Source organism: Leguminivora glycinivorella, chromosome 1 (genome assembly GCF_023078275.1).
Source record: "Leguminivora glycinivorella isolate SPB_JAAS2020 chromosome 1, LegGlyc_1.1, whole genome shotgun sequence".
NCBI classification, from domain to species: domain Eukaryota; kingdom Metazoa; phylum Arthropoda; class Insecta; order Lepidoptera; family Tortricidae; genus Leguminivora; species Leguminivora glycinivorella.
Window position 1 is genome coordinate 19,407,685 of NC_062971.1, and position 17,884 is coordinate 19,425,568.

Below are 17,884 nucleotides of genomic sequence, written 5' to 3' on the forward strand. Positions count from 1 at the left end.
CCAGTATGACCACTGCAAGTGCAACCTGGCCGAAACGTCGAAAAAAAGGTAAATTTCTACGTAGGTAGCTTTTTAGTGCTATTAGGTCACTGAGATTATCCGCGGACCGCGGACGAATGGACGGACAGACAGACATGGCAAAACTATAAGGGTTCCTAGTTGAATGCGTAACCGCTAAAATGTCGCTTGGGAACCATTGTAAAAAATCAGCAAAGAATATTAAACACCTTTTGTATTCATATATCTAACGTAATATGATGTACTTAATATAAAATAAAACATTTTTCTGGAAGAAATCACCAAACCCTTTATTATTACTTTAGTAAAAGTGTGCGTTTCAATTATCTACACTAAAATTAACATATGCAGGGTGTAAAACCCTGATATTTATAAATAATAAAATGTGTATAATTATCAAAAATGGTTACTAATTAGTAATCATCAACTTATTCAACTATGTAGGTCTATCTATATCTATACTTAAATTGTATTTACCTCTTCACCATTGAATTGAAAAAACTCCTATCTACATTATGTATTAGTATTATGCAATAAATATCCACTTAATTGGCTAAATTAATTTACATAGGTAATTATAATCGTTTAAACTCAACAGTTATTGTTCCATAAATAATGTAAATGATCTGATAAAAACAAAATGTACTTAACAGTTTAATCTCAAAATTCACAAATTTCTTTAAAAAAAAGAGCAGCACTTACTTTGCAAAAAAGCAGCAACAAGCAAGAGCAAGCAGATACTTTGTAAAAAAATATGCCAATATTCAATATCTACCTAATTAAAATTCAGTCATTAGTAAATACATATTAATTATGTGTATTTAACATTTTCCTAACAATATATAAATAATAGCTTTCAAAAACGACATAAAAACGTAATAACAGATCAGTTGAGTTTATCACACGTGTAAATAGATTAATAATACATACATATATATATATATATATATATATATATATATATATATATATATATATATATAATTATATATATATCGCAACACGTTTTATTTGTTTTTTTGTTACAATATACATAATACATAGGTATTTAATGTGGGTATAAGATATGATGTACTTTAAAATGTCGTCACGTTAAATGGTTTTAAATAGACTGACCAAAATTTATTATAACAATGTGACAAATTACCATAAAATGCCAAAATTGCGAAAAATAAAATGTAATCCAAATTTAAAATTACTTATTCCGAAATTCATTTCTTTTAGTTATTTATTTCTTAAAAGTGTGTACTTCAAAGGCACGTATCCTGATTGCATTATGTATTTAGTTTAAGATATGTAGGTATGTATGATTTTCAAAAGTTTACACAATATGTATGTATGTATCTATCTACATAGTATAACATGAGGAATCAAATGATATGAACCATGCATTTCTGATGTCAAAAATTACAAAAATAAATACAGGTTGAAGCAAATTATGCAAATGTTAACTTTTTTGGATGTATTTTTCACATAAAAAGTAAATGTTATTCATAAAACTAAAAAAAGTTAAAATATTTGTTTTTAAAAAACCTTAGGTTTAAATGGTTTTACTTCTCACTTTTTGACATCTATCAATGAGGGTAGTGAGACCATCCTCCATAATGGCATCAATGCTGACAATGCTGTTGAAGCTTTTTGTACTGAGTAATCACAAGAAAATACTTGTTTAGTTGGTTATAACATAACTCTAAAAGTAGGCAGAATCCAGAAAAAAAAATATGACATTTTGTCTTAAAATTTGATCAGGAATATTCTGTTAAAATGATTAGGTTTCCTCATGTTACATATACAAGAAAGCAACAACTTTAAGTTTATGTGGATAGTTTTATGTTTAACATGATTATAATTTTGTTATGTTTTAGTTTTTACTTTAGTTAAATAGTGATTATGGGTAAATAAATAGTCACAACAGATTATACAAATCTCCGCATTTTCCTTAATTACTACATAGGCATGAAAATTATCAGAACTATCAGTTGTTTCCTGATGAAAATGACAATACCCGTAAATCAATTACAACATTCATAATTTGGTAAATAATTATGCAATTTAACGTTAACCAAGAGAGTTAGTTATTATATCTTATTATGCTCTGTAAAGTAACTCTGTTGAAACAGGCAGACTTAGAAATTATGATATTCAATGTCCAAGCAACTAGGACGGACACAGCACAAGGCATACAAAAGATTCCCTACATTATAATTCATGTTTCAGTGCAGCACATACATGTGGTCAAGATATAGGCACCAATCCAAATGACTTATAAATAACAATGTCAGCTAAACTATCTTATTTGGTCTATAAAGTTTTCCTTGGAGCAACCAGACATTTTAATAAAAGGTTATATTGGAACATTGTTAGGTCTTTGAGCAACCAGAGCTAATTATGGCCAGTTGTACTCTAACCTGGGGTATCATTATGGTTTTATAGTGCAAGTTCAATGTGGCAGGGCATGAACAGCTTAGTGGAAAAACTCTGCTCATCAACATATGTTTAACCCCATTACTTGATCAATGATATTTAGAAAATGTTTAATTTTCAACAAAGATTAATTGATTATATTAGATGTGTAAAGATATAGAGAAGAGAAGCTCTCTGTATAGCATACATGTTTTGTGATTGAGTAGAGTCACTACAATAATATACTTTTTTTTAATAAGTATATCTAACACAACCAATGAATCTATGCTAACAAGTTGAAATGTGGATTCATACATTGTTTTTATTAGAGGTTTTTATTTAGATACAAATCCACATATCCTCCTCAGTTCTTGTGTACAATTTTTTGTACATATTCCAATTGTAACAAAATTTACCACCATCACTTGAGATAAAGGTATGTTAAGCCACCACAAATTGCTATAATAAGTGCAATTAAAACTAAACTAATAATCTTAGTACAGAAACAAAAGATGATGACTCCCAATACAGCAGCACATACCAAAGCAGCAGCCCAAGGAACAGTAGTTAACTTAAAAGCAGGTTTTTCATCTTGTTTTTTATCTGCAGTTGTAGTGACAATAACTGCAATAAGGAAAACTCCCACAGTCCAAGCTAATACGCGCGACATCTAAAACAAGGACATAATGGGCTTTTTAGGGTTCCGTAGCCAAAATGGCAAAAACGGAACCCTTATAGTTTCGTCATGTCCGTCTGTCCGTCTGTCCGTCTGTCCGTCTGTCCGTCTGTCACAGCCGATTTACTCGGAAACTATAAGTACTACAGTGATGAAATTTGATGGGAATATGTGTTGTATGAACCGCTACAAAATTATGACACTAAATAGTAAAAAAAAGAATTGGGGGTGGGGCCCCCATACATGTAACTGAGGGATGAAAATTTTTTTTTCGATGTACATACCCGTGTGGGGTATCAATGGAAAGGTCTTTTAAAATGATATAAAGTTTTCTAAAAAACATTTTTCTTAAAGTGAACGGTTTTTGAGATATCAGCTCTCAAAGTCGTAAAAAGTATGTCCCCCCCCCTCTATTTTTATAACTACGGGGTATAAAATTCTAAAAAAAATAGAGGTGATGCATGCTAATTAACTCTTTCAACGATTTTTGGTTTGATCAAAGTATCTCTTATAGTTTTTGAGATAGGTTGATTTAACTGTAATTTTGGTTTGCTGCTACGGAACCCTTTGTGCGCGAGCCCGACTCGCACTTGGCCGGTTTTTTTACTATACAATTTAGTGTGACGCACTAGTTCCGTTTAAGAATAAACGAGTCACTCGCAAATTAAACATATAATAAGGACAATTCGAAAACTTATTTTTAACGAATATAACAAAGTTGACTACTACTGGAGCTCAACAACAGACAAAATGATATAATATTTTTTTAAAGTACAAAAGAAACAGTTATAACTTTTACTTACGTTTTCGGGTACAACAAAATATAAACAATCCAATGTTCTATTTGATAAAGTTTTTATCAGTTCGAATACACGTATTTTCGTTATTTACTTATGACTATGCTTCAGCAACATTTAATTAATGGTGATAGTGACTTCCAGTCGAATTTGTGCTTTTCTATCACTACTTTGGTACTTTGTTGATGTTATTTAATTTTATATTGATGTCAATGTCATAGTTGTCATACTCGTGTCACTGTCAAAAGTGCTAACCCAGTGCTCAGGGAGACTAGAGATAAGGAGGAATGTCTGTCGAAGTAGAACAGTCGCAAAAATGACCGGCTGAGGCCTTGTAATTGCAGTTACAAATCTCTCCGCTTGGAGCGCATGTCTCGCTCAATGATCAGCGATGTGAGATGACATTAGACGTTCTTTTCTCTAGGCAGATTTCGTCAGACTGAGCAAGTCAAGACGTAGTCCCGTGGCAGTGCGCTGGCTTCGTACGCAGATGTTCTCGGGTTCGATTCTGACAGCGATCTTTTTGCTTTTTTTTTTATACATTAATTTTCTTTTTGTGTATTTTATTTGTTTATTTATTGTTTTATTCATACAAATGTTATAACATAAGCCCTTTTACATTGTTTGCCCCATCTTAGGATTCTTCTGTAATGTTGTAAGTCTGCAATTTCGAAAAGTTGTAACAAAACAAAATATTTTTGGACATTAAAAAAAAATTCAAGAAAAATATTAGTAGAAAAAAATAAAAAAGGTCTGATCAGTAGGCGGGGTCACTACCGAGAAGGCAAAGAGATTGTTAAACCCTTATGCACCTGCGATTGCAGCGCCACCTATCTTTTTTTTATATGTGCACTTCTGATACTTAAAGCTTTCGCTCCTTATATTTCTAATCTCCATACCAGTGCTAACACATTACCGCACCGCAGTAAAGTCATCCAAAGCGAGAAATAAAATAAATAATTATATTCCACAGACTTAGGCTCCCCACAGACAGTCTTAAAAATTCATAATCTTAAAAAAAACTTGTATGCAAATTGACAGTTCAAACTGTCAGTCAATCTGTCAGTGTCAGTTTGAACTGTCAATTAGCATACAAGTTTTTTTTAAGATTATGAATTTTTAAGACTGTATGTGATCGGTCGACTACGACACGTATGGTAGTGATTATATTCCAGACAGTCTTCTTAAAAATTCATAATCTTAAAAAAACTTGTATGCAATCTGACAGTTCAAACTGACACTGACAAGACACTGACAGATCTGAACTGTCAGATTGCATACAAGTTTTTTTTAAGATTATGAATTTTTAAGACTGTCTGTGGGGAGCCTTATAAATCTATTATATTATTCTCTTTGGACTACGATGCAAGACCTCGCGCGAGTGTGGACGGCGCTTAAGGCTCCCCACAGACAGTCTTAAAAATTCATAATCTTAAAAAAAACTTGTATGCAATCTGACAGTTCAAACTGACACTGACAAGACACTGACAGATCTGAACTGTCAGATTGCATACAAGTTTTTTTTAAGATTATGAATTTTTAAGACTGTCTGTGGGGAGCCTAAAACGATTCTTGTGACGATTTGTTTTCTGATATAGTATGAAAGGGCCCCCACAGACGGGAGACAAAACTGTTTTGTCTCCGTCGCTCGGTCTATGGGCTAGTATGAAGGTGCGCACACGAGGCGACGCAACTTTTCATACAAATACGACGGAGACAAAACAGTTTTGTCTCCCGTCTGTGGAGGCCCAAAGAGGCGCGTTCCTAGCTTGTATAGGTGAACGCGTACTATGCTTGTATGAGTGAAAGGGCCAGCGCACACGGAGGCAACAGTTGCTCGGCGACTTTTTTGTCTCTGTCGTCACCCCTTGCGACAGTTTCCAAGGCACACGGGAACGACAGCGACGCAACCACAGACTAAAAAGAAGATATTACCATAGACTAGTTCTATAATCTTTGGATACTACGGACGCAACTTTTTATTTTTTTATGAAATTGAGAGCCTATCCAAAATAGTTTTTTGGTACTTCAGAATGAGGCCCCGCGCACACGGAGGCAACAGTTGCTCGGCGACTTTCGTATTTGTATGAAAAGTTGCGTCGCCTCGTGTGCGCACTTTCATACTAAGCCATGGTCGCGACAAAAAAGTCGCCGGCAACAGTTGCCCGTGTGCGCGGGCCCTGAGTGTTTAAAAATTTTGATGAACTGGTTAGAATTTTACAACCCGGCATCGTTTTTTCTCAATATTGTCGGAATATTCTTTTAAATTCTTGTCATATAAAATCGGTCTTTCCTCTACTTCTTCAATTAAACGACAGATATCAATGTCGTCTTCAACAATCTGTATTTAAAATTATATTTATTTCGACTAATAACATACGTTCGCCCAAGCCAGGCCAGTGATAACTGTCAAAATGACAACCGACCGGCTACTGTTTTGTCGCCGTGTGCGCACTTGCATTGAAACCAATAGGGAAGGAGACAGTTGCGTCGCAGGCCTGTCGTCGAACCCTGCGACAAAAAAGTTGCGTCGCAACGTGTGCGCACCTTCATACTAGCCCATAGACCGAGCGACGGAGACAAAACAGTTGCGTCTCCCGTCTGTGGGGACCCAAATATGACAGGTCGACTGTTCGCGTTTTTGACAGGCGGTAACTGTGAGGTAGCCGAGAGGGTGTGGGCGGCACTTTCAGCGGGGAGCGGGAGTGGTCATACTATACGAAACTACTCTTTATTATACTGTGCTCAAGGTTCCACTTTTCAAACCACTCGCTATGCTCGTGGTTCATTATTGATACGCTTATACGCTTGCAAGAGTATCAATATTGGGCTATTAGAGCCGGGTACTCACTAGCGAGCTGTAACTGTAACCGTTGCATGACCTGTTACCAAAAAACATAGTGTGTACGTGGTTCGCAAACCTCCTGCGAGCGGTACGCGTTGCTGCTCGCAGCGAGCCGATGTTTACAACGTACTCATTTCCGAACCTGTAACGTTACAGGTAACCGTAACCGTTATTGTAACCAAAACCATAGTGTGTACATGGTTCGCGAACCTCCTGCGAGCGGTGCGCGTTGCTGCTCGCAGCGAACCAATGTTTACAACGTACTCATTTCAGAACCTGTAACATTGCATGTAACCGTAACCGTTACTGTAACCAAAAACATAGTGTGTACGTGGTTCACGAGCCTGCAACGAACGCAACACGAGCGGCTCACAGCGAGCCGATAATTGTCGGTTTTTGCCGCGAATCAAAGGGCGCTCGCAGTGCGCTCGTGGACGTCGAGAAGAGAGGTTGTAACAATCCGCTGCGAACGTCAAACTTTTCATCATGAGTGAATGGTCAGAGGAGAAATTTAATAGCTTCTATTGATAGACTCCTACAGAGAGAAATGGAGAATAGTGTCCTGTAGACTCCTAAATTTATTAAATATTCGAAATCGGTTGCACTCATTCGAGTGATTTTTTATACTTAATGGTTACAATTTTTTTTATTTTTCATTATTTACAGTAGATCACTTCTTTTCCGGTACATTCTCTGAATCCACCTTCTTCGTGGCCGATAGGTATCATAAAGTAATGCATCTATAAATATAAATATACATATATGCTGCACAAGCGAGAGACACCTTCGTCCGACATTGTGGAGTTACAATCCAAAAATGCAGATGCATCCGGCTCGTCATTAATTTTACAGTGATGTGGCCTTCTCGTACACACTAGAACCTGGTTACTGTATCTTTTTGGTTACAGTTACTGCTCACAAATGAGTACGCTCCAGGAAATGGATCCGGCGACGTCACGAGCCTGAACTGTAACACGCGTACACACTAGACCTCATTACTGTATCTGTTCGGTTACAGTTACGGCTCGCTAAATGAGTACGCTCGGGGTACTGGATCCGGCGACGTCGCGAGCCCGAACTGTAACATGCGTACACACTAGAACCTCGTTACAGTATCTGTTCGGTAACAGTTACAGCTCGCTAGTGAGTACCCGGCTTAGCACGAGCAGTTAAACACAAAATTTTCCACCCAGTGAAACAGTGATGTTACCTATCTATAACTACATGAGAAACTATATAATAATACATTACGATACAGTTTTTTATCGCTTAGCTCTTTTGTGAGAAAAATATACCTACTATTTGTGAACTTCGGTTTACGTGGAAGGCCTTCTGAAATTGACCTATGGTTTATTGAACATGAACCGTTCATCATTTTGAACTTAGTGTCTAGCTCCGTCGAATGGTTACTAGTAAAAATAACAGAAATAATATGATAAAAGGCTTTATTATATAAATTGTTTTCCAATCTAACAAATGCTATCTATATCAATGTAGATTAACTAAGCAGTTAAAACAAGGATTTTAATTGATTATTATTGCAAATGCCACTTCTACTATTCATATGATGAATTATTCCATATTAAACTCAGGTTAAACATGTCTTTTTGGGACAAATAATTTTATTAATGTTGCAAAGCCTTGAGACACTGAATTATTTCTGTAACTAATGTATATGTATGATAAATATTAATCAAGTATTAAAATTTATTTAGGTAGTGAAGGTTTTATCCAACTCCATTCGGAATGTCTCAGTCCTGATTAGTAAAGTATTAAAATTAGATACCAGTTTATTTCTTGAACTTTCATTGCCTTCAAGGAGTTTTTGACCAGTATTCACTCCAATCATTGACTCGATCAGAAACATCTAAAATAGACCAATTAGGGGATGGGATATCAGGAGCAAGCCAGTTGAAGTCATCTAAACAGTTCCAATTATTGCTCTTCTTGTCTAACAATGACATACTAAAATGCTTCTCTAAGTCATCATACTTTAAATTATATGGTGCTGTCCTGATGTCTGTGCAGTCTTCTACAATACCTTTACTTGTTACATGCAAATAGATATCGCATTTCAACGAGGTGTGCATTCTCAGCTGCTGGCATGCCACTACAATCTTGCAATTTGTACATTTATCTATAAAGACGGAAGAAGTTACTGGGCCAGACAGAATAATGCAATTGTCTAAGTTGTTCATGTGCAATGTACCCATTACACCCTTCAAACTAACTGTGCAGTTCTTCAAATTGCGTAATGTTACATCCCTTTGAAATAGTTCATCATTCTGCAATGCCAATATTTCATTTTCTTTAACATCAAATCCGAAAAGTTTTTCATCCCATTTGTTGCTGTCTGGTTTTCCTGCACCATCATGCTCATCCGCCAAGTTCTGTTTCTGATTATCTGATCTAGGCAACTTCTTTCTAGTGAAACCAAATTTTTTTCTTGGTACATATCGGTCTTCTAACTCGTAGCATTTTGTTTGGAGATTTTGAACTATTCCCAAATATTTGCGCATGTTAAACTCCTTCAAGAACAGAGCTGATGTGATCACATATTTTTGCAACTCATTGACTTCTTTCTTAATATTATCAAAGTGAGATGGGAGAGTTTTAATCTCCAATGTGGGTACTTGAGAGAGTAAGTCTTCAATGTACTCTGATTTTATTTTGAATGCTCCAAAGAAATATTCTTCATTTTCATTACAGGCATCTACTTCTTCTCTGGCTTTGTGTGCCTTGTGCAGCTTTTCCAGTCTTTGTGCATCTCTTCTGCTTAGTCTCTCTAACACTGTGTTTTTGTCATTCATTGTTATTTCTTTATTAGGTCTTCAATCTTTTTATTAAGCTCAGAGTCTTGTTTTGTTGCGTCTTTCAATATAGCTAAGGTTTGATTTGCTAACTTTCTTGTGTCTGTGTGCTTTGATTCTTGGTCATACTGTAAACAAAAAAAAAACAGTTATCAACATTGCTCTTGGTATTATTCTCTACCTTTAATGTTAATCAAGTCAAATTTTTTTCTGTTGATGGAGTTCTATAAGGAGCTTATAACAGGGTACGTATCACAATGTCTAAAGTTAAAAAACCTAACGTTAAATGACCTACGTTCAAAATACCTAAAATCAAAATACATAATGGTGTTTCGACCGAAATTCAAAATACCTAAAGTTTAAAAAGGTGCATATTATAATGTCTCAAATAAAAAAACTAACGTTAAATGACCTACGTTCAAAATACCTAAAATTAAAAAACGAACGTTAAATGACCTACGTTCAAAATACCTAAAATCGAAATACCTAATGATTAAATCCGAAAAGCAAAAATGTCTAATAAAAGGGGCTTAAATAACCGGTTTACCCTTGAATCGTCGACAAACAATTAATCGAATATTATTTCAAAGACAACGTTTCAAATAATTTCATTTCATCGACAGTTCATATCATAGAATGATCGATACAAGTCAAATTAAACCGTGGACTTTTACTTCGTAGATAACTTATTCCGAGTATACTTTATATCGTGGTATTTTGTTTTGAGTTTTTTCATTTCATTTTGTTTTACATTAAATAAAATTTATTACGCGTAATATTATTTCAATTGTGTATTATGTATTTCAATTGTTAATTTTTCTAAAATTTTACAATTTGTAAATTATTTGTTTTTATGTTTGGTTACAACTAACGTAACCTTCTTCTAACCTAACCTAAACCTACACTGTAAGCCGTTCTTTTCTGTGTGATCGCAGTTCTAACCAGGGAGTATAGAAGTATAAAGGAGGAACATCTGTCGAAGTACAACAATCGCAAAAATGACCGGCTGAGGCCTTGTAATTGCAGTTTCAAATCTCTCCGCTTGGAGCGCATGTCTCGCTCAATGATCAGCGATGTGACATGACATTAGACGTTCTTTTCTCTAGGCTGATTTCGTCAGACTGAGCAAGTCAAGACGTAGTCCCGTGGTAGTGCGCTGGCTTCGTACGCAGATGTTCTCGGGTTCGATTCTGACAGCGATCTTTTTGCTTTTTGTTTTTTTTTATACATTAATTTTCTTTTTGTTGTATTTTTATTTGTGTTTATTTATTGTTTTATTCAGACAAATGTTAATTTAAGCCCTTTAACATTGTTTGCCCCATGTTAGGATTCTTAGGTAATGTTGTAAGTCTTGAGAATGAAATTTCGAAAAGTAGTAACAAAACAAAATATTTTTGGACATTAAAAAAATAAAAAAATTGAAGAAAAATATTAGTAGAAAAAAATAAAAAAGATCTCATCAGGATTTGAACCCGGGACCTCTTGCTCCGTAGGCGGGGTCACTACCGATAAGGCTAAGAGATTGTCAAACCCTTATCTCCCTGCTATTGCAGCGCCACCTATCTTCTCTTTTATATGTGCACTTCTGATACTTAAAGCTTTTGCTCCTTATATTTCTAAACTCCATAGTTCTAACCTAACCTAAACCTACTCTGTAAACTGTTTGTTTTTGTGTGTGGTCACAGTACTAACCTAACCTAAACCTAATCTGTAAACTGTTTTTGCGCGTGGTCACAGTTCTAACCTAACCTAAACCTACTTTAAAAGCCGTTCGTTGTTGTGTAAGGGCGGAGTTCTAACCTAACCTAAACCTACTCTAATATAGGATTTAAACCAATCGGGTTCCCTCTATTTGGCATAAGTTAATTGTCCGAAACGATTTTCGCATAACAGACTTCGCATAATCGATTTTCGACGAATGTTAATTTGGCAGAAAACTTATTTGACATAATATAAAATAATACTAATATTACTTTGTACGAAAATGAGTTCGCATAATACTTTTTACGCCGATTGTTAGGGTTCCGTACCAAAAAGGTACAACAGGAACCCTTATGGTGCGACTCTGTCCGTCTGTCACATTCCTAAATATCTCGAGAACTACTAATGCTATCAACTTGAAATTTCGAATAGTTGTGAACATTGTAAACCTCTACAAATAGAAAGTATAATTTTTTTAAATATATTAATTTTAATTGTAGAAAATGGCCAAAATGAAAGGGGGGCAAACTGTAAATTTCAAGTTACTAGGTCAAGTGGGGTATCGTTGGAAAGAGCTCAAATTGAACGTAAATAAGCTATTTTTTATAATTTTTTTGTTGTGGAAAAAAAAAGAATTTTGAAGGAAAATGTAAAAAAAAATACCGTCCCCCCCTTATCTCCGAAGTTTACCAACGAAAAATTATGAAAATTTTAGTAAACATTGGTTTTATGCTATATATTACAGGAAAAATATAATCCTGTTTGTATTTTGAATACTTTTTTTTTAATTCACAAAAAACTTTTTAGATTTTTACTTTCAATTTACCCACCCTTGCGGATGTATATCGTACTTCAAATTAATACGAGATGTTACGTAAACCATCTTCTGTCCAATAAAGTAAAAACTGTTTAAATCGGTTAACATTATAAAGAATTATCCCTGAAAAACCAGGTCGCGCAAATTAGTTAGCAAATTGACCGGGAGATGGCGCTATACACTATAATACTCATTAGTGCCTATACTTTTGTCTTCTAGTCAAGTCATTAGAGTTATATGAAAATATGAGATTATTTTTACTAGGTAGTTTGAAAGAAATTTTGTACGGAACCCTCGGTGGGCGAGTCCGACTCGCACTTGGCCGGTTTTTTATTATAACATTGATTTGAAAATTGTATTTGGAATATTCCTTAAAATCAGAATAACCACCCATACTAAATGCAGTCAGGAGAGTCGGTTAGGTTAGGTTAGAACTGCGACCTCAAGAAATACAATATTTTGTTAAGAATGCACGAATGTCGGTTAGGTTAGGTTAGAACTGCAACATCAATATAGTAGTATTAGCTATGATAAAAATTCTGCGTGATAAATGTCGACTAAACAATATTATGCATAAAAACCACTCGACGAAAAACCTTTATGCACAACATATATTCGAACAAACAAAAATATGCCTAGATAAATTATGCGTAACTATACTATGCTTAAAATTAATACTTCAATATACCCTCTTTTACGCTCGCGGAACCTACCCTACTACTTCGGTATTTTGACCGGTTAATCATTTTAGGTATTTTGACCATAGGGTATTTCAAATGTTGGTGTATAAAATTTAGGTTACATAGTTTTTGGTATTTCAAACATTAGGTATTTAGTCCATTAGGTATTTTAAATTTCGGTAATTCGGGCGTAGGTGTAACTTGCTTAGGTATTTAAAATCATTAGGTATTTTGAACGTAGGTCATTTAACGTTAGGTTTTTTAATTTTAGACATTGTGATACGTACCCTTATAACATGTTATACACCGTATTTTTTTGTTTTCCGTTAAATTCGACACGTCGTTAGGTTCATTATCAAGAACCAGCCTGTATATCACTTTTAGTTGAATTCGCAAAAAAAAATTTTTTTTCATAATTTTTATACATAATAAATGAATTTATTAGTGTGAGAGACCCTTAATAATAACATTCAAGTTAGTGTCAAGTAATTGACGGCACACTTCAAAACAAATAAAATTAGAAATTGGTAAACGTGTTCAAAATTATTTTTATTTTTTTAATAACTCGATAACCGTAAGAGTTAAGATGCTAGTTTCTTAGAGAAATTAATTGTATTTGATCTAAAGAACCTTCCCTTAAAGTTAACGGAATTCAATAAAAACAGGGTGTATAGCATAATATTTGTAGTAAAATGTGTTTGACCAGTTTTCACATTAAGAAGGAAGAAGATCCAAACCATAAAATTCGGTCAATATAATTTGAACTTGAAGTTTCAATGGCAATTTTAAAGGATGATCCTTTTTGCTAACTACATTCAACATCCTTTTGTTGCAACAATTGTGACCCCAAAAAATTGGTAAAAATAAAAATAATGAGTATTTTTAAAACAGGACATAAAAATCAGATAAATATTATTCACAATAACAATATAATTAAATTTCTGGAAATATATTTCTGCTAATAAGTCCCATTTTTTTTTGTAAGAAATATTGTTTAATCAATTGATTTTACAAACTTAAAGGCTATTATGACAGGTGTCATTCCAATATTTTTTTAGATTTAACAATGTTTAACAAATAATAAATAACATTTTATCATTATTAATTGTATGAATGAACACTTGCCACTATACCCTTCATGTTTGAAAAATACTAAACATACATTACATGCACTTGATGATCTCTATTAATCTCAAATCTAAGTCTAATGAGGTTAGCAAATGTCAATCTTACATAGCTTGCCTTTATCTATTAGAGATGGGCCGAATATTCAGTATTCTGCATATTCCGCAAGTTTTTCAATGTTCGTATTCGGCAGAATAGTTCGGTTATATTGCCGAATATTTACCGAATAAACAAAATAAATAAATAGCGTAAGTTGTTTCGTAATTCATGGGATAATGACATCCTATTTCATATAAATTCCTACATTAATTATGTAAAAAAGTAAAAATAACATAGCTTAAGAAACAAAAATCTGAATTTTCTTATGCACTAAATTATAGGAACATTAAGAGCCTTAGTACCCAATGTACCCATTAACCATTAATTGAAAAGTTTTTAACTCTAAGCCAGGATGTAAAATATGGTGGAACCGAATATTCGGCCGAATGTTCGGTTCGGTAACAGCTGAACCGAATGTTCGGCCGAATATTCGTATTCGGCAAAGTCCGTATTCGGCCCATCTCTAATCTCTAGTTTTGTTCTAGGTATGAATTGGGCTGGCATTCACACCAAAAACAAAACTTACGATTTACTTTTAGAATTTAGTAAATTATTATTATTGTTAGAAATGTAACTTGATCTAAGCATAGCAATATAGTTCATAGAAGAACAATTGTGTCGCTTAACTTCAAACTCTGGTAAATCCATTCTGCTATAAGGTTGATTCTTTTTCAGTTTATATATATTTTTATACATAATCAACCTTAAAGCAGAATGGATTTACCCAAGTTTGAAGTTAAGCGACACAATCATAATTCAGTTAATATATTTTTATTTTTTCATCAGTCTAGTACAAAATTTTTTTAATACTTCTTCTGCTAACATTTTTCTTCCCTACAGTGATAATAGGATTAAACTAATAGTATTAATTTAAATAATGAAAATGAAGAATAAGTATGAATACATATTCCAAAAGCTACACGAACAAAACATCACAACCAGCCCATAATAATAATATAATGACCTTCTTCAGCAGTTCTTCATTAGGTTTGGCCAGTTTGAACATGGCATAGCCAAGCCCTCCGAACGTAACCACCCAGAAGGAGGCCCTAATAGCAATGTCCATCTCACCGCTAGATCTTGCCCTCGTTAGTCCACACTTTGTAGTCAAGCTCTCGGGTCTTGTGGTCAGCAATCCGCTCACCCAGTTGATAATAACCTTCCAGTACCCAGTTGCAGTTCTTGTGCATATACAAACGAAAATCTGTGTGAAAGAATACATATACTAAGTATGAGAAGTGTAATTAAGTAAAACAAAATTATTTCATAATTTATATTTCTATTTTACAAACATACTGGGTTGGGGTGTAGGAAAGGGTGGCCGTACCTGGGACTTAGAAAAATTTTGACCAAAATTTTTTTTATTTATTTTCCATTGTAATCATATTTTATAAGTCGAAAAAACCATATTATTTCAAATAAACTTTTTTCTACGAGCCACCATTACGAAGTTATCACAGTATGAAGGGCGCAGGACTTAGAAAAAATTTGATGTATGTGGTGTCATTATGACCATTAGGGCCCCAGAGTAAGGTTAGGTTAGGTTGGTTAGGTTTCTTCCAAAATGCGCGAAGCGCATAACCACCCAGAATAGAAGCCCCCGCGCAGCGGGGCCATCGACCTGTCACGGAATTTACTATCGGGTTCTATTGACAATTTTCCAATAGATTACAATCTGACTAGTAAAATTATAATCTAACGGTTTTTACAATCTTGCGGTGACATATATATTTCATTCATCCAAAATAGGTGTTATAATGAAAGCGTGAAAATTTTCTAAGTGTTGAAATTTATAAAACTTTGTGTCGCTATATTTCGGCCATTTCTCAATTTAGAGAAAAAAAGTTCCAGTAAAAGATGCTTATTTTGATGTGTTCTATATGTTTCATTCATCAAAAATAGGTGTTATAATGACACCGCTCAGTGTGAAAATTTTCTAAGTGTTGAAATTTATAAAACTTTGTGTCGCTATATTTCTCAATTTAGAGAAAAAAAGTTCCAGTAAAAGATGCTTATTTTTACATATTCTTTAATGTTCTGATCAAAAAAGTAGTAAAAACGAGCAAAAAAAAAAAAATTAAAATTTTTCTAAGTCCTATATATGGGCCACCCTTTGCTACACTCTGACCCTCAGTTGGTAGCTGGTAATGTTATGGGTTATTGACCTTATTCGTTCTATTTTAGATTACGATTGACAGATGTCCAATACTGGATAATTAGAATATAGGATAACGAAGATACCAAAGTAATGACCCACATAAGAAGGAATCACATGTCAATAATTAACTCTCGATCACACATTTCTCATTCATTAAACACGTCTATACAATTTCTTAACAATAAAACAAAGCATAAAATTACAAATTTCAAAGATTCAAACAACAATTTTAAGTACAATACTAATAAAAAAAGAATACAACTTGCCTCTTTCCGTATTTAGCTTAAAATACACTCCGTACGACACAGCGATTCCAAGTGCTTCGAGAATAAATACAGTTTTTAGAGTTTTACCGATCCACTTCGAGTACGATGCAGGTTGCGGCTTCTTTACTAACATAATATAAAATACTGCAATAATGAACGATTTTCGAGTCTTTTAGTATCGCTAAAATTATTTCGGAATAAAAGCGAAATGAAGAAGGGCCGAGATGAGATGACGTAAAGATTTTTTTTTTCAGTGTGTGTTGCCATTGCCACGGTGTTGCCGTTAGGTAGGTTTTGAGGGCCTCTACAGACAACAATAAGTGTATGCGATTCGCGTAATCGTATGTACAAACGAGGATAAATCGAATTCATCGTGCACTCGATCAGATTTTATAACATTACGAATTTTAAGACTGTAAGGTCGGCCATAACGTATATATATATTTCTTAATAGAAGTAAAAGACCTGTACCCCACCCAGGCAAGGCACAGAACTATATGTATGAGGCAAGGTCACCTAGAAATGAGTCCTTTGTAATATTCGGAGTGATGGAGGTATGGTGTTCCACACTTTGTAGCTCAAATAATGGAAAGTGTTGACAAATCTAATCTGGATTAATCCTCGGGTGTCTTTCTCATTTAGGCTCCCCACAGACAGTCTTAAAAATTCATAATCTTAAAAAAAACTTGTATGCAATCTGACAGTTCAAACTGACACTGACAAGACACTGACAGATCTGAACTGTCAGATTGCATACAAGTTTTTTTTAAGATTATGAATTTTTAAGACTGTCTGTGGGGAGCCTTACTCATGTTTTTATTCACACTAAAGCATTATAAGAGTGATCATCAACCTTTTTCCCCTCACTACCTCGGAAACACCTGTTTTAGGGTCCGCGCAGACGGGCGACAAAGTAGCTCGACGACTTTTTGTATCTGTCGTCACTCCTTGCGACAATTTCCAAGGTGCGCACACGGGAACGACAGCGACGCAACCACAGACTACTAAGGGCCCGCGCACACGGGGCAACAGTTGCTCGGCGACTTTCGTATTTGTATGAAAAGTTGCGTCGCCTCGTGTGCGCACTTTCATACTAGGCCATGGCCGCGACAAAAAAGTCGCCGGCAACAGTTGCCCGTGTGCGCGGGCCCTAAGAAGATACTACGGACGCAACTTTTTCTTTTTTCATGAAATTGAGAGCCTATCCAAAAATAGTATTTTATGCAACTGGTGGTTAAAAGAGGTCAAAAAAGGTGAGTGGCGTGGGTAACAATTTGAGGCGAAGCCGAAAATTGTTAATAAAGACGCCACGAGCATTTTTTGACTCAGTTAAACACCGTTGCATACAATACTTTTTCTACGACCATGCACTTACTTTTGAATAGTTTTCTAGAATAACTTTCGTGAAATTCGCACTGTTTCCTATAAGTATTTTGACTTGTCCTCTGCAATGTTTCTGCACTCACCCTGTCGCTCGCACTCCCCCGCG

The 17,884-nt window shown here is 34.7% G+C and overlaps 2 protein-coding genes and 1 long non-coding RNA gene across 3 annotated transcripts; all 3 read right to left on the minus strand.

Moving 5' to 3' along the window:
- Positions 1-287: 287 nt before the first annotated feature.
- LOC125231625 lies at positions 288-4,261 on the minus strand. Its single transcript, XR_007177643.1, has 2 exons — positions 3,901-4,261; positions 288-3,091 (listed from the first exon to the last, which is right to left on the minus strand). It is a non-coding gene; the product is annotated as an uncharacterized LOC125231625 (long non-coding RNA).
- Positions 4,262-8,167: 3,906 nt separating this feature from the next.
- LOC125230038 (tubulin-specific chaperone C) lies at positions 8,168-9,564 on the minus strand. The gene has a single exon (XM_048135021.1). The coding sequence runs from the start codon at positions 9,547-9,549 to the stop codon at positions 8,554-8,556; it is 996 nt and encodes a 331-aa protein (XP_047990978.1). The 5' UTR covers positions 9,550-9,564; the 3' UTR covers positions 8,168-8,553.
- LOC125226367 lies at positions 9,552-15,039 on the minus strand. The gene is made up of 2 exons (XM_048130370.1): positions 14,936-15,039; positions 9,552-9,677 (listed from the first exon to the last, which is right to left on the minus strand). Exons 1-2 carry the CDS (start codon positions 15,035-15,037, stop codon positions 9,552-9,554), a joined length of 228 nt encoding a protein of 75 aa, XP_047986327.1. The 5' UTR covers positions 15,038-15,039.
- Between the last annotated feature and the right edge of the window lie 2,845 nt (positions 15,040-17,884).